The sequence below is a fragment of the Capricornis sumatraensis genome, chromosome 6, assembly GCF_032405125.1.
Source record: "Capricornis sumatraensis isolate serow.1 chromosome 6, serow.2, whole genome shotgun sequence".
Classification (NCBI taxonomy): Eukaryota; Metazoa; Chordata; class Mammalia; order Artiodactyla; family Bovidae; genus Capricornis; species Capricornis sumatraensis.
Window position 1 is genome coordinate 75,229,697 of NC_091074.1, and position 24,798 is coordinate 75,254,494.

The window sequence follows — 24,798 nt, forward strand, 5'->3', positions numbered from 1 at the left end:
TTCTTTTTGATGGCTGAGTAATACTCCATTGTATATATGTACCACATTTTAAAATGAACTTTAAAAATGGAATGAAGTAAAGCTGCTGATTTGTGAAATCCATCTCATTGAAAAAAACGCATTTCATGTGGAAATTGTCTTCAGTAAACAAAGAGTATAGTTACTGAGTAATTTTTTTTTAAATAGCATGATTATTTGATAATAACATATCATTTAGGGAGATTAAGCCAATGCATTTCAGATGCTTAGATATTGTGAAACAGCAAAGAATTAGACTAGAGTAAATCCAGTTACCCTGATTTTGACAGGAATTCTGTGTTTCTAGAGCATAAAGTATTCAGATCCACATGTCCCATAGTGATACTTCTTAAAATCTTTCACTCTGTGCCTGAGAATCTTTATGCTACCCGAGGGAAACAGGGGAACACTCCTCTAGAGAATACATCCCTGAGAGCAAGGCAGAAGGAGTGTCACTGGGGAAAGTATCACTTAATTAACAACATGAAGGGATTCATTCTATTGTCGTTCTTGTCTGAGATCTCTGTCCTCTGCAGCTCTCTACGAGCAGTCATGTGAAGCCCACTGGCACAGAGGAAACTCTTCAGGGCTCTATTATATTGACTCAGATGGAAGTGGCCCCCTGGAACCATCCCTGGTATATTGCAACATGACAGGTATGTTAATAAGCTTTTTTAATGGAAAACTCATGTAAATACTTGCTGTGTATGAAAAATCCAGATGCAGTAAGCAGAGTTTACCTAGTGGCAACTTTACTTAGGTGTGCATTTTGATTGTAATTGTAATATGATTGCTAAGAAATATTAAATGTAATGTTCTAAAATAGTTAAGAGGTGGTAATTAAAAGTTAGGTCATTATTTTCCTGGAAATGTTCTTTCTTTATGCAAAAATTAGCAATAAATTGCTGTTTATTAATCTGTAACATAAAAGGGTAAACTTTATTTCTTAGTTCATGTCAATAAGTGCCAAAGTCTTAGGAGAATGTTCACTTCTTAAATTTATGAAAATATCCATTTATATTCTTTTGAATCTGTAGTCAGGTGAGTTTATCTGTGTGTATGTGTGCTAAGTCACTTCAGTCATGTCTGACCCCTTGTGACTCTATGGACTGTAGCCCAGCAGGCTCCTCTGTCTATGGGATTCTCTAGGCAAGAATACTGGAGTGGGTTGCCATGTCCTCCTCCGGGGGGTCTTCTGGACCCAGGGGTTGAACCTGCATCTCCTATGTCTCCTGGGTTGGCAGGCAGATTCTTTACCACTAGCACCACCTGGGAAGCCCTGAGTTTATCTAGGGAATAATAAATGTTTTTAAAGTCTATATGGACTTCCCAGGCAGCACAGTGGTGAAGAATCCGCCTGCCAATGCAGGAGGCAAAGAGACCTGGGTTCGGTCCCTGGGTCCGGAAGATGCCCTGGATTAGGAAATGGCAACCTACTCCAGCCTTCCTGCCTGGAAAATTCCTTGGACAGAGGAGCCTGATGGGCTACAAGTCCATGGGGTCACAAAGAGTCAGACATGACTGAGTGACTAACACACACACCAAGCGTATATACTTCATCTAATAATACTATTCATGTGCAACTATATAAATAATATTATATCTTCCTTAAAAACCTGATTATTAATATGTTTAAGGACTTGTATATTACATAGTGTTTATGATGCCTTTAATGCTTTAAAACTTTTTAATTTAAGCTCTCTGCCTAAATGTATAGGAGCACAAAGAACCAAAACTTCCACTTCAATGAATGACAACTGCCCTGATGGAACTGATACAAATTTTTTATACCTCTTATCTACCTGTATTTGTATGTGTATGTACCCATAAAATTTTCTCCATGCTCATATAAGGTTTGCCCAATAAAGAGGACAAAACTTTCTGTTACTCTGGCAGTGTAGCCCTAACAGATACTTCAACAACCACAGAATCTGAGTGCAAATTCTGAGATAATTATCAGAAAAAAATCAACTATAGATGGTTCTTAGGTAACTATACGTTAGTTATAATTTGGTTTCTCTGTTGTTATGGCTCCACATCACTGGGGAAGGGTTGCAGATCTCACAAGGAGGAAAATATTTATGGGTAAACTTACAATGATGGTTTGTGAATAGCTTGCAATCCTGATGTGGTTTTTAATATCAATACCTATTGTCATTTCATACACGAAAAAAATCTAAGCATTTTTGGCAATGGTTAATATGTGATCTGATCTAAATTCAGTCAAATATGTATTGCAGTCCAAAAACCACCCCTGAAGTTGTTGCAGAAGATGCAGAAACTCCCAGGGCATTGCACTGGGTGTAAGTATGGCTGGTTGCGGCTTTGGGGCAAATATCTTATCATAAATACTGACCAGAATATTGCAGTGTGATGACAGAGTTACATACATCAACTTGCTTTTACTGAAAGAGATGTGATCAGTGAAATATGTGAGGAAACGGCCCAGGGGATCTTTCTAGATATACTGGATTCCAGTGGTTTATAACCTTCAAGTGATTAAATTTCTGCTTTGATTTGCTTTCATTACCATGACTCAAGTGAATGCCAAGAACAAAGAAAGCTAAATAAAAAGCATCCCAGTAATACATTTCCTTTATATCAATTAGGTTCTTAATTATCACAAAAGTCTAGGCAATGTTAAAGATTTTCATATATATTATCTTGGGTTAATCCTATGAGCAGAGTTCCACATACACTGAAAAGTTCCAAGAATCAAAGGAAGGTAGCTGCTGCTGCTGCTGCTGCTAAGTCGCTTCAGTTGTGTCCGACTCTGTGCTACCCCATAGACGGCAGCCCACCAGGCTCCCCCATCCCCCGTCCTGGATTCTCCAGGCAAGAATACTGGAGTGGATTGTCATTTTCCTCTCCAATGCATGAAAGTGAAAAGTGAAAGTGAAGTCGCTCAGTCGTGTCTGAGTCTTAGCGACCCCATGGACTGCAGCCTACCAGGCTCCTCTGTCCATGGGATTTTCCAGGCAAGAGTACTGGAGTAGGGTGCATTGCTTTCTGTGATAGAAAGGTAGAAATAATCCCAAATAGCATGAATCAAGATGAGTAAAGTTTCAAAGGTATTTGTTGATAATTAACTGTTGGCAGGCTTGGTAAGGCTGAGGTCAAGTTTATAAGTCTGCCAAGAGAAATAACCGAGAGCTGATTGCCTGATTTTCTCCAGTTTATGGTTGCAATAAAAGAGAAGCATTTTAATCATCATAGTGAACGCATGATCTAAGCTTTGCCATGAAGCTTTAGTTGTGTATATTTCTAAAGCCCATTTGGAATGTGTAACTATCTCAAAGGTGTTCTGTCTTGATACTGATTGCTGCAATATTGGATACATTTTGATTCCCTGCTATTACCTCTTCAGAGTGAACGTAGGTCCCTACCACGGTAGACAAGAATAGTTATCAAAATGCAAAGGGACAGTAAAAACAGCTTTTGATTTCAATTAAGTTAGGATAATACTTGATGATATATAAGCATGTTTTTCTTACCCTAGAGATAAAAAAGAACCTCTGAATAAGGGAGGGAAAAGGTAAAATTTACTGATTACCCATCCTGATTAATTTATATACATAATGGCCTTGAAAATTGTCTGCCAAGAACATGAATCATTCCCTTTCCCAGGGCGATGTGAAGAAATGTCCAAGTTAAGACACAAAACTGAAGAGATGCAAGAAAATTTCTGATAACATTGAACACGTGTACTCAGCGCCTGCCCTGAGCCAACACAGCTCGGGTCATAACAGACTGTGAATCTGAACACCTCCCTCCCATGGTCTGGGGCACTTTTTCAGGTGGGGAACCAAACCCTTGACAGAAGCAAATCAAATACATGGCATGTTATAAGGCAGTGGGTGCTGTGAAGCAGAACAAAGCTGGGAGTGGGGCACAGACTGCAGAAGGATGGGTTACAGTTTTAAATAGAGTTCAGGAAAAGACTCAGTTGGAAAGTTGACATTTGCACTTATTACATCAAAGAAGGAGCACTGAGACAAGAGGAAATGGAGCCTTCATGGGGAGGGAGGAGACAAGGGCAGAAGGCCTACAGCCACAGGGAGCCTGGCCTGTTGGACAGACCCAGGTGGAAGGACCAGGAGGTGGCCTTTCCTCAAGTCATGTGGCTGGAAAGGGGCTGGTCCAGATTTCACACAGTTAACCATCATGATGCACCAAGGGGAGGCAAGGAGACCAGTTAGGACTTAGCTCTAGCAATTTAGCCAAGATGGTGGTGATGGTGGGGAGCAAGGTAGGAGAGAGGAGGAGGAAAGGTTGCTTTAGAACCACTGGACTGGATATGGACAGACAGAAAGAGAGGCATCAAGCAGGGCTCCCCTGTTTGGATCTGACCCCTGGAAGGAAGGTGCAATTATTGTTTATGGAGATGGAAGGGCCATGTTTTAATGGAAGACCAGGATTCCAGTTGTGAGCATGTGAAGTTTGGTTTGCCTGTTGGTCATTTAATTAGATAGTAGGGATCTCTTGTTTATAAAAACAAAAACCTACTGGGTGGTTATAATATCCTCGGCAATACAAACTTTAAAAAATATGATTTGGACTGTGACTTTACAAATTAACCTGATCAGCAGGCTGTCATTTGCTTTACTGTCACTAGTGGACACAGTCCAGCAGGATGAGGCTTTTCCAGGTCCCTATATGTTTGTCCTCCTTGGGAAGCTCTGCTTTCCATGGAAGGATCCTTTGGCAGCATCCAAGAAAGGCTGTATTATTATTATTAAGCTTCTCTACAGATGTTTAGGGTTTTCCAGGTGGCACTAGGCTAAAGAACCGGCCTGCCAAGGAAGGAGACATAAGAGATGTGGGTTTGATCCCTGGGTCGGGAAGATCCCCCAGAGGAGGGCATGGCAATGCACTCCAGTACTCTTGGCTGGAGAATCTCATGGACAGAGGATCCTGGGAGGCTACAGTCCATGGGGTCACAGAGAGTCAGACACGACTGAGCACAGCCCAGCCCAGGGATGCTTATTTGCACACAGGTTTAGAAACCACAGTTGTGAAGCTGGGGAGCTTTGATTTCAGTGAGCACAGCCTCCCCTATCTTCAAAAAATTAAAACGGAAGGGGAGTAAAGGGCACCACACAATGGAGAAATAAAACTAATGGAGATGTAAAACTTTGCTGCTGCTGTTCATTTCACAGTCCAAGCAATTATTCTGTTGTTTGTATTACTGTAGGTTGCTGTGGGTGAGGTTGCATGATCCGTCATTGAATCCTTGTGGCTATGATTTGTCCACAATGCGACAAGAATTGTTCACATGTATTAAGATAAAGTCTAAGACATTAATTCTCTAAAGTAAATATTTTCTAAACACTCTAACTTAATCTTGGAAAGTTTTAAGAGCTCTAAGGTGTATGTGTATGTGCTCATGAAAATCATTGCTAATAATTTAATGATTTGCATCGATATGTAAATGTCTATTATTAAAGCATACTTAATAACTATGCCTTTATATTACATTGCAAATGAACAAACATTAAGTCCAGATTATTGTATAACTATGACTTTTGCATAATTAAGTTTTTTTAGAAAAGTTTGTGGTTGCCTAACTCTTATCTAAAACTCCTGAAATTAGTATAGTCTTGTTCTATGTAAAAAGATTAATGTTCAAGAGTTCTGTAATTGCGATTAAGGTGGAGCATCAAATGGATCATGGAGATGGAGCACAAGAATTAAATATTTCAGTGAAGATTTCCAAATAATATTAAATGCCAAGGATTTTTCTAAAATTCAAAGCCATAAAGAAAGCAGTGTGCTGAAGATATACAGGCCAAATGACCAATGACTATCTCCAACAGCCAGGCAACAAAATATTTAACTGAAAAATTTAAAAATCCTTTGTTCCTAGAGAAAATCCAAAGAATGAGCCAGGGTTATAGCACAATGGTAAAGAATCTGCCTGCCAATGCAGGAGACTTGGGTTAGATCCCTGGGTCTGGAAAATCCCCTGGAGTAGAAAATAGCAACCCACTGCAATCTTGCCTGGAGAATCCCTTGGACACAGGAGCCTGGTGGGCTACAGTCCATGGGGTCACAAAGAGTTGGACACTACTGAGCATGCACACACACATAGCTAAATAGTTCTTATTGATCCAGGGATCACATGAGTTGCCCTCAAAGTCTTTGTATTGATAGAGGAAAGATCTTAGGGTCTTGATTCTGTTCTTCCAACCTGGAAATATTTACATTATAATAATTTTTCCTTCTCCATAAGGCTGCAGTGACTGTGGACAATTAAACATTCTTTAATTATTCAAAAAAACAAGTACTAACATTGGAAAAATATACCCAAAACAAAATTGTAAACCAATTATTAAAATTAAATCCTTGATAATAGCCTCCAGAAATGTAGTCCTAGGACCTACAAAAAGCCCTACAAAAAGACACTTCAAGCCTTTTTTAGTACCTTTAGTACTGAGACATCCAAAACAAGACAGAAAATGAAACTATTTTGAATATGTGAAATCTGTTGACGGGTCTATTCCCTTTCTAAACAGAAGGAACAGAACGTAATTTCTTTGACGACAATATGAGGAAGGTCAATATCTCTCCCCACTGAGACGGAGATGACTGTGTCCACAGTATACGAGGATGTTAGTCAGTCTAACTCACTGTGACCTTATGGACTGTAGTCCTCTCAGCTCCTCTGTCCATGGAATTCTCCAGACAACACTGGAGTGGGTAGCCATTCCTTCTCCAGGGGTTCTTCCCAATGCAGGGATTGAACCACATTGAAGGCAGATTCTTTACAAACTAAGCCACCAGAGAAACCCCAGGTTAGTTGTTTGCTATTATAACATCATAGTTGTGAGGTTCAGAAACTGGGTCTCAGACACTGCATTGTGAGAGTGACTATTGCTGGAAGAAAATGGGTTGCAGTCAGAGCAGTGACTCAACTTCCGGTCCATAAGAATCCCTGGAGGCTTAATGAACAAGCTGAGGACTGGGTCTGTTGCCTCCCTGACCATTCCCCCTTCAGATCTTAATTTATTGACTAGTCAGTTAGTAATGCAGAACTTTTTACTCATTATTATTGCTGAGTCACTTGTCTTCATGCAAACCAAGTAGTTGTGTTTCTTTTCTTGAGACATAGTTGATTTACAAGGTTGTGTTAATTTCAGGTGTACAACAAAATGATTTAGTAGTACAGACATATATATCTATTTTTTTCAGATTTTTTTCACCTTATAGGTTATTACAAAATATTGAATATAGTTCCCTGTCTTGTATAGTAGGTCCTTGTTGATTATCTATTTTATATATGGTAGTGTGTATTTTGAAGAAGGCAATGGCACCCCACTCCAATACACTTGCCTGGAAAATCTCATGGACGGAGGAGCCTGGTAGGTTGCAGTTCATGGAAACGCGAAGAGTCGGACACGACTGAGCAACTTCACTTTCACTTTTCACTTTCATGCATTGGAGAAAGAAATGGCAACCCACTCCAGTGTTCTTGCCTGGAGAATCCCAGGGATGGAGGAGCCTGGTGGGCTGCCGTCTATGGGGTCGCACAGAGTCGGACACGACTGAAGCAACTTAACAGCAGCAGCAGTGTGTATTTTGTTGTTGGTTCAGTTGCTTAATCATGTCTGACTCTCTGCAACCCCAGGGACTGCAGTATGCCAGGGTCCCCTGTCTTTCACTATCTCCTGGAGTTTGCTCAAACTCATGTCCATTGAGTTGATGATGCCATCCAACCATCTCATCCTTTTTACCCCCTTCTCCTCCTGCCCTCAATGTTTCCCAGTATCAGGGTCTTTTCCAATGAGTCGATTGTCCGCTTTAGGTGGCCAGAGTATTGGAGCTTCGGCATCAGTCTTTCCAATGAATATTCAAGGTTGATTTCCTTTAGGATTGACTGGTTTGATCTTGCTGTCCAAAGAACTCTCAAGAGTCTTCTCCAGCACCATAGTTCGAAAGCATCACTTCTTCAGTGCTCAGCCTTTTTTATGGTTCAACTCTCACATCTGTACATGACTACTGAAAAAACCATAGCTTTGACTGTCCAGACCTTTGTTGGAAAAATAATGTCTCTGCTTTTTAATACACTCTCTAGGTTTGTAGTATGTATATTTTGAATCTAAAAAATGATACAAATGAAAGTATGTACAAAATATAAATCGACTCACAGACATGGGAAAGAAAATTGTGGTTACCAAAGGTGAAAGGAGGGTATAAATTAGGAATCTGAGATTAAAATATCTGCTATTGTGTTTCTTCAACAGCCATTTTCCTGTGTCAGAAATTGTGTCATGTCTCCAGCACTGTGGTTTAGCAAAGGGCAGTCAGTCCAGTTGTCTTACACACAACACACGCTATTTTTGGGGGGTGAGAAGTAGATTTATTAATATAAGGACACTTATAAGAGATGTAAGCAGTAAAGAGAAGGGATTCTGCCAAGCTATTTTTTTTTAACTTTTTTTTTTTTTTTTAATCTTTAATTCTTACATGCATTCCCAAACTACCTTATGACCCAGCAATCCCACTGCTGGGCATACACACCGAGGAAACCAGAATTGAAAGAGACACATGTACCCCAATGTTCATTGCAGCACTGTTTATAATAGCCAGGGCATGGAAACAACCTAGATGTCCATCAGCAGATGAATGGATAAGAAAGCTGTGGTACATATACACAATGGAGTATTACTCAGCCATTAAAAAGAATTCATTTGAATCAGTTCTGATGAGATGGATGAAACTGGAGCCGATTATACAAGCTATTTTTTAAGTCCTTTGTAGACTGGGTGCTGATAGCCCCATACTGCTATGTGTTTAACGTTTATTTATTAGTATAGCTTTTCTTCCTTTCTTCTCTCTTTTGCTTGAATTCCTGTCTCTGCATAACCAGACAGCTCCCTGTTCAGTTACCCATTCAGTTCATGCATTCATTCAATCATACACACTTTATACTACGAAGTTCCAGGCACTAAGCTATATGTGAGGAATGAAAGGGAAATTAACTGTTCTCATAGACCTTCAGATGAATGAGATAGACAGATGTTAATTCAACTAACTAACAATGTTATGAATATCATTAGCTCTACATTTGCTATTTTAAGTAGATATCAGCACTTGTTGGAAATTTGTCAAAAAGAGGTGGTAAGTATAGACTGGAGAATTCATTCATGAGTAAATGCATAGTTGCTGCAACATATATTTTCTTTGCTTGTAAAAAGTTGCGATTTCATTGTTCTCTGCTTTGCTCTTGAAAATTGAGATTGGCAGGAACATAGCATTATTGTGCATTCATCACATGTAGCAAGTTTTGTTTGGAACTAGTGTTTCTTACAAAAAATGTTTTAAAGTTGAAATGTTGGAATTTTTAAGGAAAATGAAAGAAGACCTGCACTTTGATGATTATCATACATAGTGAACCTGCATTTCTTTTATACTGGCTTTTGCCTGGAAAGAACTCTTCCACCTCCACGGGGGAGACATTATTCTGACTTGCCTCTTGACATTTCTAAAGGTAGTTCATAAGACATGCAGCGCGATGTGGTTGGCGATGCAGAATTTCTGGGGCAGATCCAATCATTGTGCCCAAAGGGTAAAAAAACAAATGCTTCCTGCTTTTCTGTCAGCCATGCAGTCTGCCCCAACCTTGTGGGTGGGCATAGTGAATGGTCTGGATGACCAATAAAAATATAGATGCTCAGAGGGCAGCTAGGCCAGAAACATGCTGGGTTCATGGCCTTAGCATTCAAAGGTGGCTAGAATGATAGCATTTGGTCTTCAGCATTTACTAAATTCGGAATTGGAGGCTCAGAGATTTTTTTTACTTTTCTAAGACCATTCCTCCCCTGTGGCTCAGCAGTAAAGAATCCTCCTGCAATGCAAGAGATATAGCAGGAGCTGCAAGTTCAATCCCTGGGTCAAGAAGATTCCCGGGAAAAGAAAATAGCAAGCTACTCCAGTATTCTTGCCTGGAAAATCCCCTGGACAGAGGAGGCTGGTGGGCTACAGTCCATGGGGTTGCAAAGAGTTGGACATGACTTAGTGACTAAACAAGACAATAGATTATAATCCATATCCCTTATTGACCACGACCCTGTACTCTGTCTGTATCTAATTTTATGAATGAATTACATAATGTGCTCTTTGAGAAAATTATTTTGCTCTGGAGTTGTATGATGGGCTGACACACAAGGGGAGACACTAATATCTTCCAAAAACTGAGCTCCTAGGAGGTTCCAGATGCGGGGCCAGGCACATATATGTATTGCCTGAAGACAATGTAAATCATGTTGAGTAAATGTCCATTCTTGCTAAATAGCAGATGTCTGCCCTTATGAATGAGCAGACACACATTCAGTGTGACCTAGTAAGTGAAAGCATCGTCCTCTGAAATTCCAGGAAAGAAGGCTGTGAAGTAGCTACATTCCCTTGAAGCTATCGAGTTGTATCCTATAGCATTTTCTTGTGTTCAAAATATTAAAGTAAGCCAGAAAAGCCTCAAGGCCCCAGAATTATGGCAGGAAGGGCAACCCTTATGAGGATGCTCCTATAAATATTAATCAGGAGGACTTGGGATGTAGGGCCAGGATGAATGCTATCTCTGGGCCCCCCAGGGCCTGGCAACTGTCTCCTTAGAGCTGTCATTGCTTCTCTTCAGTAAAATGCACACACCAGTCATCCCCAGCTTTGACAAACAGATGACATGGCAGGACCAGGGCCTCTGCAATCTAGGGCAGGGCCAGGTGAGAGGGTGTCACTCGTAAAGGAAATCCACCATGAATATTCATTAGAAGGACTGATGCTGAAGCTGAAGCTCCAATACTTTGGTCACCAGATGTGAAGAACTGACTCATTGGGAAAGACCCTGATACTGGGAAAGACTGAAGGCAGGGGGAGAAGGGGCTCTTGGAGGATGAGATGGTTACATGGCATTATCAACTCAATAGACATGAATTTGAGCAAACTCAGGGAGATCGTGAAGCACAGGGAAGCCTGGCATGCTGCAGTCCATGAAGTTGCAAAGAGTTAGACATGACTTAGGGACTAAACAACAACAACAGAGACCCAAGACAGCCTCCTTAGAAACTGTCTTCCTCAGGACACCCTCTGAACATCTGGAGTAGCGGACTTGGCCTTTACTGGCCCTATGAACACATAAATGACCAGGATCCAGTTCTGTTTTCATTGGAAATATAGGAGAGGGCTCAGGTGAGTAAGACTGTCTGGGAAAATTACAGACCTTAGCACTCTTTGAGAAGTTTACTCAGAAAGCTCAGTGACTTACACTGTATTACTTAGAAATGTGTGGCTAAATCACATAGTTTCATGAATTTAGTTTTGCAAGTGAGTTTTTCTAGACTTCTACTTCCTTATCTGTGTGGCAAGAGGGTTGAGGTGAATAAAAAGTGAAAGTTAGTTGTAATGATATTTCTGTGTAGTAACACAATTTCTAAGGAGGCTGTCTTGGGTCTCTGTTGTTGTTGTTTAGTCCCTAAGTCATGTCTAACTCTTTGCAACCTCATGGACTGCAGCATGCCAGGCTTCCCTGTGCTTCACGATCTCCCTGAGTTTGCTCAAATTCATGTCTATTGAGTTGATAATGCCATGTAACCATCTCATCCTCCATGAGCCCCTTCTCCTCCTGCCTTCAGTCTTTCCCAGTATCAGGGTCTTTCCCAGTGAGTCAATTCTTCACATCTGGTGACCAAAGTATATGGAGCTTCAGCTTCAGCATCAGTCCTTCTAATGAATATTCATGGTGGATTTCCTTTACGAGTGATTGGTTTGATCTCCTTGCTATCCTTGCTGTTCATCTAGAGACTCTAGTTCTTCCTCGCTTTCTGCTGTTGGGTGGTATCATCTGCATACCTAAGGTTATTGATATTTCTCTATTGTAGTATTCAGATTATCTTTGTGGGTTCAGGAATGGCTGCTAGTGTGTGCATCTGTCTATCCTTATTTATCACCCTGATTGCATCTTCTTGACTAGCTCTATCTGGAGATAGATGTGACAAGTTAAATCATCTGAAATTTTGCCTTCTTAGTCTTCTCAGAACATGTACCCTCTTCTCATCAGAGGAAACAAAGGCAGAGGGCTTAAATGTTCTATTTGGACACAAATGTGAAATGCTGGGCTTGATGAAGCACAAGCTGGAATCAAGATTGCCAGGAGAAATATCAATAACCTCAAATATGCAAATGATACCCCCCTTATGGCAGAAACTGAAGAGGAACTAAAGAGCCTCTTGATGAAAGAGGAGAATGAAAATGTTGGTTTAAAACTCAACATTCATAAAACTAAGATCATGGCATCTGGCCCCATCATTTCCTGGCAAATAAATGGGGAAACAATGGAAACAGTGACAGACTATATTTTCTTGGGCTCCAAAATCACTGCAGATGGTGATTGCAGCCATGAAATTAAAAGGAGCTTGCTCATTGGAAGAAAAGCTATAACAAATCTAGACAGCATATTAAAAAGCAGAGACATTACTTTGCCAACAAATGTCCACCTAGTTGAAACTATGGTTTTTTCAATAGTTATGTATGGATGTGAGAGTTGGACTGTGAAGAAAGCTGAGCACCAAAGAATTGATGCTTTTGAGCTGTGGTGTTGGAGAAGACTCTTGAGAGTCCCTTGGAATGCAGGGAGATCCAACCAGTCCATCCTAAAGGAAATCAGTCTTGAATATTCACTGGGAGGACTGATGCTGAAGCTGAAACCTCAGTACTTTGGCCACCTGATGCAATGAACTGACTCACTGGAAAAGACCCTGATGCTGGGAAAGACTGAAGGCAGGAGAAGGGAATGACAGAGGATGAGATGGTTGGATGGCATCACCAACTTGATGGACTTGAGTTTGAGCAAGCTCCGGGAGTTGGTGACAAACAGGGAAGCCTGGCGTGCTGCAGTCCACTGGGTCCCAAAGAGTCACACGTGACTGAGCAATGGAACTAACTGAACACAAATTGGACTTCATTTCAGGCATCTGTGGGAAAAGGAATTTTTACCTTCACTTTCTTTGAGGTTAATTTCCAAATCATGAGTGATGAACCCACCAACTATTAAAGGCATCAGATTTTTCATAATGAAGCCTCATTTTCTGTCTACTTCTCAGAGAAATGGAAATGGTTTCAATGTATATTTACCTGAATGTGTAAAATAAAGAGCTGGTTCTTTTTCCATAACTGATTGTTTTGCTATAAAAGACTCCTTGTATAGTCCAGAGGTCTATTATAAAGCATAAGAAGTGTTGCCAGTTGCAAAATGGATATAACTTGGCAAAAAGAAAAAGCAAATCAAACTGAAGATAGCATATGATATGGTCAGTGTGATTATTATGAAACATTAAACCAAACCAGCAAATTGACTTGGCTACAGGTTCATTTGTTCAGGCAAAATGGTTGACCAAGTGCCAATGGTCTCCCTGCTCCTGTGCAGAGGAAAGACCCCACTGAGTTCGATTAATCTGTTCTGAAAGGGTCTAGTTTAATGATAGTTCAAAATTCGTGTTTAAATTTGCCCATGATTAAAAAGTAGCTCAGTCGGTAAAGAGTCTGCCTGCAACGCAGGAGACCCGGGTTCGATCCCTGGGTCTGGAAGATCCCCTGGAGCAGGAAATGGCAACCCACGCCAGTATTCTTGCCTGGAGAATTCCACGGACAGAGGAGCCTGGCAAGCTACAGTCCATGGGGTGGCAAGAGTCGTACATGACTTAGCAACTAAACCACCACCACCAGCAAAATTAATTACTTTAGGTCCAAAATTGTGCTTCAGACTACCTTGAATGACATGTAAGTAGAGCAAACTCCAGGAGATAGTGGTGGACAGAGGAATCTGGCATACTGTAGTCCTTGGTGTTGAAAAGAGTTGTACACAACTTAGTGACTGAACAACAGTTTTTCCATCATGCTGGTCACTTTAATTCATTCATCTGTCTCCTTGTGCTTGAAAATTAAGGTTATGTGGCATGTCAAAGGTTCATGGTTTTGAAATCTATGTAAATAATATGTTATTGGAATATTAGAGAAATATAATGTGTTGTTGTTGGGGTCTTTTAAATAACATTTCTAGAAAGAGCAGTCATTTAAAGTATTTTTGAGAAGAGCAGTTTTGAGGTTCTTTTCAACTGTTTCCTTCTCTCCACTCGAAAAGATTTCTATTATTATACCTTAACCATGCAAGACCATAAATCTATCATACTGACCACTAGCCTATATGAACTATTCAGGCACATCATTTTTCTTTGTGCCCTAAGCCATGAAAATAACTGATGCGGTGGCACTGGAATTGATGAACTCCCAAGCCTAACACAGCCTTCTGCGTGACTCCCCGTACCTTCATTTCATTTGATGGAAGAAATCCTGGGGGTGAATAGGAGTAGGTAATTACCAAAAATAATACCAGACCCATTTAAGTAATTTTCCAGGAAAATGTTGAAATGTAAAATGTCTAGTGAAAACATGATTAAGGAGGAAACAAAATCTATGGATTTCAAGTTGCCATGGGAACACTCACAGCCCCCTCTAGTGAGCAGATACGTGGGTGATCCATTAAGTCTTTTTTTAATAGAATATAAAACTGCATTGGTCATGTTGACTCACAGTTTGTTCCTGTTCTTGCTAATTTTTGCATATTTTATCATGCTTTTTCCCATAGGCTTTGAACCAGAGTTTTTTCCATGGCCCTTGGGGTTCTTTTCCAAGTCTCTCAATGTATTTCATGTGTTAAGGGTTGTGAGCACCAGCACATCTGTTAGGTTTTTCCCAGACCCACATCCCCAGGGTAGGAAAGGAACAGGGACCTGTGGGGACCCCTAAGTGAATTCCTTGTATTATTGTTTTGGTTTTTTGCTCTTTTGCTCATATATTGAGAAATAATATAAACTCAGTAAGACGGTTTCCTGCTCTGTAATATAGAAAGTTTGTGTGCAGACTGATCATTTATCAAATACATATTACAGAGAAAGTTAAATGACATTGTAGAGAGAGTTGGATTAAGGTAGCTGGAACTCATCCTTCTAGCACTGAGCCATGGCTTTCTATACTGTGGGAGCTTCTGTACTTTTATGGAGGGAGGTATATTGGGGGGAGGTATTTATGGTGGGATGTATATTGAGGGGAAGATAAAAGAAGTCAAGTTGTTTTTCTTCTGTTATAAACGTTATGAAATGTGCATTGTTTTTTAAATCTCTTTGAAAAATATAGGTAATCAATGTAATAGAAATATGTGAGTATTTTCCAACAGACACTGATGTAGCTATGATTACTGCTGGGATAGTCATATTCCTAGGCTCTGTGTTTTTTTAGTGCTGGCCATTGAACAGGTTGCTGACACACTATTAGTTAATTTTTGTCAAAAATACTTAGTTTCTGTTATTTTCATGATCATGTTTGCAGCTTATTCCTCACATATGTCTTTTATACATTTCTCTGATTATCAGAGGAAAAGATGCTCAATCAGATGACAAATATACTTGTAAAAAGATAAATATATATACAGTAACTTTTGGCTTTCTCCTTAAAGTAATGGAAAGAAAAATATTAGGGCCATAAAGTTATATTTATAACTTTGAGTATTATAATGCAGAATTTTAAAAAGTAGCTGCCTGACGATGTTGCCTATAATAATGAGAATCTCAACAAAGAGAATCCCTCTTGTTAAACATTTTGAGAATTCCACTAATTGATTTTAATTGCAAAGAGATCTGATAACTACAAAAAAAAAAAAAGAAAAGAAAACTGAATTCGGATGCTCTGCTTTCCATATTTACATCTAATGATTCCATCCTCATTACAGTCTCCTTTCTTTCTCTCAACCCCTCTTCTGCCCACCAGACACTGCGTGGACCTCAGTGCAGCATAACGGCTCCCAGTTGGTCAAGGTCAAAAGCTTGAATGGAGAAAGCACCCATCCAGTATTTTTCAAGTACATAGCCAGCATGGACCAGCTCCAGACCATCATTGACTATGCTGACAACTGCCAACAGGAGCTGACTTTTCACTGCAAGAAGTCAAGACTTTCAACTTCCCAAGGTGAGTAATCAGAGTAATTAGACATCATGAGCTTTTGTCCCCACAGGTCACAATGGCTTGCCACAAATGCATGAGAATCTGTGCCCATAACACCCAGGTCACAATCTGAGATAGTTTTTCTTGGAGCAAAGACCAAAATCTTTGCCCAAAGCCATAAATGATCTGAAGTTCCCTCCCATCCCCAGACTCAGCTGGGCAACTGAGCAGTAAAAGCCTCTTAAAGAGGCCCCTGGAGGGCTCAGTACTCACCCGCCATAAAGGGCAGGGACATCTCAATCCTGTGGTATCTTGGGAAGCATTGCTAACAACAACATGGCTTACTTATCTGGAGGTGATTATTTGGTGAGATCCTTTTTCCTACACTGAATGTGATTAGTGTCTTGGCTAAATATAAAGTAGGGAACAATGTTGGTATCACCAGTTCTTTCACACGATAAGTGCTAGTAGTTTATTTCACATATCTTTTCTTCTTTTGAAAATTTTTATTTTTGATTTTCTATTTTCTTCCTTTGAAATACCTCATTTTGTTGGAATGTGCAACCTGCCTGCATGAAGCATGAAACTGCTTGGTTTTCTGGAGGCTGGCCTGCCGCTCCTCTGATCAGGCATCTGGGGATTGGAATGAGCAGAGAGTGCTAGGCAGGTCCTCAGAGTTCAGGCTTGTCACTCAACAGCTAAGGGACTTAGGAAATCATTTTTTCTGAGTCTTCAAGGCTAAGGCACTAACTCTGCTAGAACCTAATTGCACCATACCTATAAATGACATGAAGTAAATGCTACTTATTTGCATCTCTCTGGTTTATTGAATTTATAGTTAGTGCTAGTGGGTTGAGTGCTTACTGTTAGTTGATTGCTAACTAGATTGCTAATTACATATTGCCAAATAGATCACTGAACTAAAATTCTATGTTCCCAGAAGAATGAGAAAGCTGCCTCAGGGAAAGTATTGTTCATAGATTCTCTAACCAGGGAAAACAAGGCAAAGACAGAGTAGCATTGAAACTAACCACTAACAAAGCCATAAAACAAAGCCACCCAGTGAGCCAGGGAACAAACTCATACACAGAAGCAGATGGTCTATTCCAGAACCTGGACATGACTGAGATCACCAAAGGATTCCCACCTGGAAGGCCAGTGTCTATTTGTATGTGGTTACTCAATTGTTAGCCCTTTCATATAAATACATAAAATAGCATCACCACTACCACCAACAGGTATTTAAATGCATATTTTATTGAGGCTAGGGGAAAAGATGGAAAGAGAAAAGACTTATAAACTTGATAAACACCGACTAAAGAAGCAAAATAAAGGACTTCATTAAATATACATGCTCAAGTTATTTGCATTTCTTATATGCTGCTGCTGGAGAATTTTTAGTACAAACTTAATTTAACAAATTCACTGCAGACCTACATATTTCCAGATGTGCTTAATTAAGGTTGAGATGAGGCAAGCAAATAGTGTAGCCTGATACATCTTAAAATTTTTGCGCTAGTTTGTTCGGTATTATCAATAGACACAAATGAGCATGCAGAGCTTTGATGTTACACTTGTGTGGAAGGAGTGAAAACAACAAAGCCTGGGTCCCTCGTTGCTGCTGTTTAGTTGTTAAGTCTTGTCTAACTCTTTGCAACCCCACAGACTGTAGCTCCCCAGGCTCCTCTGTCCATGGGATTTCCCAGGCAAGAAGAGTGGAGCGGGTTACCATTTCTTTCTTTAGGGGATCTTCCCAACCCAGGGATCAAACCCACATCTCATGCATTGCAAGCAGATTCTTTACACTGACCCGGGGTCCCTCCTTAGATGGCTGCAATGTGAAACAGCACAAGGGGACTGCAGTATGGGAAGCAAGTAGCTTAGGAATTTTATAGGACAGATTGGGGGCCATCAGTCAAATTTCAGCCTTATCTCAAGACCCTCATATTCTCAGAAGTTATCAGGAGACTGAGTGGTGGTGGTCATCTTGAGAGGAGACATAACAAGCCTGGGTTCTCAGTGCAGCAGCCCTTGTGTTGATTTTGATTTCCAAGAGGGCTGGGGAGGAGCAGTGAGCCTAGGATCTTGCTCGGGTCCTGGAACATTTTTCCTTCAGCATCTTTAAGGTCTCTGTGTTACAGATAGTTTTGGGGATATGATTACAGGTGGCTAAAGCGGAAGTTGTGTGACTGTGTTGACTTTAGGAAACCATTCCATCACCATACTATGAATGCTTAAGGTCATTGAGGAAGGTAGCAGTGGCTGGTGAAGACAGTGACCCACAGGCTAAAATAATTGAGAAAGTGGAGCCGTGAACCCTGGTCATTGCTATCTTTCCTGTTCCTTTTCATTTCAGCCTCTAATTCTTCTTCATGTTATTCCTAATGCTTTCTTATGCAAATTCTCTAGGTTACTCAAAGGAATTTTGAATGGAGCCACATACATTTTGTACCTTTAAGAACCCTTAATGGTTCTCATTTTATCGAGAAAAATGTAAACACAGTTGTGCATTTGCATATAATGATTTCTTTGCTCCTCAATCAATGAAAGAAGATGTTGAATAATTACATTTTTAAGATGGAATTTTGAAAAATACCTATTAAATATTTATTAAATATTAAACTGAAAAGATCTTCCACCCCCTAGAGATGTTTTCAACACATTTAAAAAAATGATGGTTGATATTGATTTCTTGGCTCACATTGCACCCACTGGGCCTGCAGTGCATGGTAATGAATGCAGTCTATGTGTTTACAAGCTGGGAGGTTGTCAGCAGAAGCAAAAGTCTTATTGAATAGGGAGCCATAATGAGCAGTGGCGATTGTAAGTTACGAAGAAGCTGCTACAGATTCTTGATGGGGGCGTGATGGGGACAACTTAAGAGTGTGAAAAACACAGGCATCTTTACAGATTTAATGTCACTTCCATTCTCTGCTCCCCCCGTGCCCTGAATCTCTGTTTACGAGGGACTGTTTCCTTTCCACCTTCCTGTGTGCTCCACCTTTTCTGAACATCCTCTTCCAGGTGCTCTATAATCCCACAGTGGGGTTTCGGCAGCATCTTCAGCATAAATAAGCAATCTTGCAGAGCTGAGGCAACCTCTGCTCCTGTCACTTATGCATTGTACTGAGGAGTGGGTTTTGCTGAAGATCCACTCTGTAATTGTCTCGGATTTGTCCAAACCAAAGACTCACTTCAGGCATGAAGAAGGCTGATTAGTGCCATTTCTTTAGTTTCCAAACAGAGTAACCCATTTAGTATAAGTACGTATCCCCAAGAAACTTTAAAGATATGCTAGGAAGTGCCAGTGTTTTTAGCTAATACATAAAGTGAAAGAATTCTCTATTTTGCATAAATGAAACATTTTAATCACATTTTATTAATAGGATCGCAAACAGATTTTAGATTCAATGTATAAATTACTCTGGTGTCTATTTTTATGACAATTCTTTCTTGAACATTATTTCTGCAGAAATGATGTAATTGGAGTCCTCAGGAGAAATATGTAAACATCATACTTGAATGATTTAGGGACAATTTGCTCATTTTCTGATAAAAGAAAAAAAATGGTTAATGATGATGTGACTTGACATTAAAGTATATATTTTTAAACAGTTGGGAGTCCTCCTAAAGATGATCCTATTGCAAAGTTAAAATATAAAATATACTTCTAAAAGAGTCTCTCTATGCTTTAAATAAAGAGGAGTAAAAGAACTATTTTGGGGAGGCAGGTTAGTGGGGGTCAAAGTAGGTGTCACCTTTCTCATACTTGTCTTTCAGATGGAACCCCAGTGAGCTGGTGGGTTGGAAGAACCAATGAAACACACACTTACTGGGGAGGTTCTCAGCCTGATGCTCAAAAATGTACTTGTGGATTAGAGGGGAACTGCATTGATTCTCAATATTACTGCAACTGTGATGCTGACCGGAATGAATGGTGATTTCCATATAATTTCCCTGTGCAAACTGTAATTTTTTTGTTGCTTAAACTATGTACCTTAGGCAGACATTGGACATGACAGTACAATAAAGAGAATAAATTAAAGTATGCCCTAGCAACTTAAAAGTATAAGCTGTGATGTGTATAGTGTCATTAATCAGGAGCCTAAAATATTAGGTAGCTAATTTTGTTTACCGGTGAATAACTAAGCATGTCTGTTCTATTTTTCTACTAAGACAAAATAGGAATGAATGTTTCTCATTCACTGAAAGTGAAATATAAGAATTCTTAAAGTTAATTCAGTTAATAAAATGACCACCCCATGACTCACCTGGGATTATTTACTGACTTTCTTAAACTTCAAGCTGATTTCTTGAATGGCCACATAGGGGAAACCAGACAAGGCCTCGAGTCCATGAAAGAGAATACAGAGAACACAAAATTCTCCATGCAGCTGAAGGTCTCAGAAGGCTACAAACCCCCAAAAAGTGAACGAGGACAGATCTTCTAGTTAGCACTCTGAATAGAAAAAAAAAAAAAATCTCCCTGAAAACGCATGTCTGCAGACCTGCTCTCACACAGATTTGGTGCCCAAATTGACATAACTTTGACGCTCCTTAAATTGGTTAACTTGGCCACTGGTTGGCAGCACCAATGGCTCATCCTAAGATAACATGATATTCTCTCTGGAGACCTGCCCTCCCCCTTCACACAAGTCTCACAAGATTCCTACAAATAAAATGCTACCAAACATGAACTCACAATCCAGGGTTATACAGCACCAGAGGACACAGCTGAGAGGCAGAAGAAACACCAAAGAGTAGATCCAATGCCTAAAAATCTCAGATTATGGATATGTTAAAAACATAAAATAAATATGTGAGCTGCTCAAAAAATTAAAACTGGAATTGAAACATGAGAATCTTCCTGTTAACAAAGAAGTCTATGATTTACCAAAGAACCAAATGAATGCTTAGAAATGAATATACTATCATATATATCAATATATTAGATATATATAGAATATATTGATAAATTCTTTATTGATATAAATATATATATTCTTTATTGATATAAATATATCAATATTAGAAATGAATATATTGTCATTAGCAATGACAGTATTACTCAGTTTAAAACTTTGGGATCACATATTAGTGGAAAAGGTGTGTAAATTAAATGACACACAAAATGAATGGAGAAAAACAAAATGGGACCTAAGAAAGTGGTGGCATTGAAGAGTCATGTGAATAAGATCAAACCTGTGTGTGATTAAAGTTTCAGAAGAAAAGATTTGAGGTATAATAATTAAAAAGAGGCAGTACTCAAAATAGCTGAGAAATTTCCAGATTGAGAAAATATTAAAATACCAAGCTAAAAGTAAATAAATAAAAGTAAATCCGTATCTAGACACCCAGGTGAAATCAAAGAACACTAAAGAGAATGTTTAAAGGAGGAGAAAGGAAAGGAAGACTCTTTAAAGGAAAGATAGCCAGACAGCTGACCTTCCCTGACCAGCCCAGAGCTCAGCCCACAGAGGGTGGAGTATGCCCCTTACAGGGCAGAAGCTATATATCTGTCAGACTCCCAGTGTTTACCAAGCTGATATTTTAAGAAGTGGGATAAAATTAAGATCTAGACAAACAACACTGGAGAAATTTACCAGCAGCAGACTCCACAAAAGGGATTTTTTTTTTAAAGCAAACCATATTTTTTTAATCACAGGCCACTAAAAAGTTCTGTAGCATCTGTGAGATTTATTTAAACAGTTTCTAGGAAGAATTTGTTTTCTCAGTAAACACAGCAAACCTTAGACAAAGTTTTTTTGATCGAGTCTTTGGCGGCGTTAGCATTAACACGAGACCATTTGCTTCATTGTGATGGTCTCTAAGTTGACCGATTATACCAGCAACTCGTCAACCCATTAACTATCGCAATGTTACCACACTTAAGCATTTTAAAACTTCATTATCCTGTTTTTGCTATTGTTTGAAATTAAGACTTCAAAAACAAAACAAACAAACAAAAACCCTCATGTAACCAGGACTATTTTTGACAAAACAAAATAATGTAGAAATCTAAATGTTCTCCCCCTACAGCTTTTAAGATGAAATTACACAAAAGGGATTTTTAAGAATGATTTTCAGAATGAAAGAAAGTGATATTACAAGGAAGGTTTCAGAAGCAGGAAGAAATATTGAGGAAAAAAATTGTAAACATAGAGGTGGAAAACATGTACTGATAACGTATGACTATATGTTTGAAGCTGAAGTGTAAGAAAGCAGTCAGATCCTATTAAGAATGATGATTGTGGTTTACAAAGGCACTAAAAGACTGCTTAGAAATAAAAATATTGTTGAAATTTAAACTTGTTTTCTAAATATTTATTAGAATTAAATTGCTTAAAGTGTATATATTGAAATTTATGTAACCCTTAAAAAATTATTTCAATTATTTCAATTCAATTCAACCCTTAAAAAAATGGAATTTTAAAAACTTAGTTAATGCAAAAGAAGATAGAGCATGAGATTGAAAAAGAAGAGAAAGCAACAAGTCTGAGATAAAAATGTGCGAACAATCATGCACAATAAATGTGACAAAAATAACCATTTAGATCCAGATGCTACGTCTTGTTTGTACAAGTGGAAATATTGAAAGCAAAGAATTACCAGCTAAATATCACAAAGTCAACAAATTTTAAAGGTTTTTTTTTTTTAGGTGGACTAAGATCACTGTTACTATGTAATGATACTACTTAATTTCACCAGAGAAAATTAACAATCCTAAACATGTATGCTTCCAATAAAAATGACTAGAAATATATATAGAAAAAATTTGACAGAACTGAAAGAAGAAATTCACAAACCAACCATGATAAGAATATCTGTTTGTAATTGGTAATCAAATGAACAAAAATTAGTAAGAACATAGAATATTTTCAAATTAAGTTAACAGCTTGATTTGTTGGGAACATAAAATTATAGAACACATAATTTTCTCAAGCACTTGTGGTGCGTTTCTGCAAACTGATTTTCCCAATGTTCCATAAAGCAAAATTCAAAAACTTTCAGTGTAGTTTTTATCCTATGGACAGTTTCTCTGATAGCAATGCAATTAGGTTAGAAATGAATAATAGAAAGCTGAAAAATATATATGAGTTAATTCAAAACTGCCATTGAAAAGATTGGAAACAAGGAAATAAAGATTATATTACCATAGAAAATGTGGTTGTCAACAAAGAAAACCTAAGAGAACAAACAGAAATATTATTGAAATTAATGAGAGCTTAGTAAGACTACTTACTGAGTCGTAGAATAACTGAATTCTTATCAAGAATGTGTTATAAGAAAGTCCTATACAAGCCAGTTGCAAAAGCAACAAAATAGTAATGTATCTTGAAATAAAGATAGCAAAAATATGCAAGACTGATTAAAAAAGACTTTATAAAACTTTATTATGAAAATCAAGAAGACCTAAATAAATGGAGACATCACACCGTTGCCATGAATAGGAAATCTAAGCATCTCTCCTCCGAATAAATTTCTTGATTCCATTTAATGCCGAACAAATGCTAGACATTTGTTTATTATTTTTAAGTAGTGACAAAATGGTTCTAAAACGTATTTTGGAAAAGAATGGTACATAAATAGTTAAGACAACTATGAAGATGAAAACAAGGTGGGGAGACCAGCCCTAGCAGACATGAAGAAGTCTTAATGATACCTCAGTAATTAATACAGCATGACTTAGCCAAAGGGCTGAGCCAGTAGAACAGCAAAACCTGATAAAGAGCTTGGAACTTTCAAAGTATGTAATTCTGGGTGATGAAAACTGTACTGTCACCAGTCCCTCTTTCTCCCCAATGATTATAACACTTAAAGTTGACACAGTATTTCTCCCCTGCAACTTTCCCAACAACTCAAAGTTCTTAAAGCTCTATTATACCTCAAAAATATCTAACGACAAACAGCAAACAGTAAGAATTTCTAAAGCAATACACTCTCTGAAAAAAAGTGAATTTGGAAATTCTCTTACAAATGTTTAAAACTGTTGTGAGAAATTTTTGTGCCTAGAAATGCAATCTTTACAAATTTTTGGAAAAATTGAAAAGCAAGAAAAGTGAGATATAATCATAAATTAGGCAGTTTTGAATGAGTCTGGTGACCATAGCGTTGCAGAGTTGAGCACAACTGTGAGACTGAGCGTGAGCACGAGCTGTTGATCATGAGTTACAGAATTTTGCATAAAGCATGGGCAATTGGGAATGATCTATACTAATAAAGGATTTTGAAGTAAGAATTGTTTAACATTTTCTCAGATTCAGGAAGGTACTTTATGATATTATCTACCTTAATACACACTATTTGCATTATGATTTTTTAAAGATTTTTTAGGTTTGTGAATGCATTGTTAGTGTTAAAAACAGAACTATAGTGTACCTTTTTCCTATATTAGCATAGCTTTTAAAAGTTTCCTTAAAATTCAAAGTTTCTCAATAAAGAACTAATACACTTACATTTTTCCTCTAAGATACCTGCCAAAATAGCAGTCATGGGAATTAAAATACTTATTTGTAATACTTACTGATATTTAATACCAGGAATTAATTTGGTGTGCTATTCCTGTGTTTATAACAAAATAACTTTCCATACTGATCACCCTGTGATTCAGTGGCACCTTCTAGCTTGTGATCCCAACAAAGTCGGGTGCTTTGTGTTTAGATGAAGCCTGTGTGCTTCTCTCAGCAGCAGTCGCAGGGATTTCCCCAGATAAAACCATGTGGCTTAATTCAGTCTGATTTTTTGAAGTAATTTAATTTTTAACATTTGTTTCTTCAATTTTAGGGTGTTTAG

General features: G+C 38.6%; 1 protein-coding gene across 2 annotated transcripts in view; it reads left to right on the top strand.

Moving 5' to 3' along the window:
• LOC138080855 (contactin-associated protein-like 3) overlaps window positions 1–24,798 on the top strand; it is a 185,463-nt gene that overhangs the window by 116,177 nt on the left and 44,488 nt on the right. For both annotated transcript variants that reach the window (XM_068973702.1, XM_068973703.1), the window contains exons 11-13: window positions 555–674; window positions 15,832–16,029; window positions 19,786–19,942. In XM_068973702.1, coding sequence (XP_068829803.1) covers window positions 555–674; window positions 15,832–16,029; window positions 19,786–19,942 — 475 coding nt within the window. The remainder of the gene's footprint in view (window positions 1–554; window positions 675–15,831; window positions 16,030–19,785; window positions 19,943–24,798) is intronic.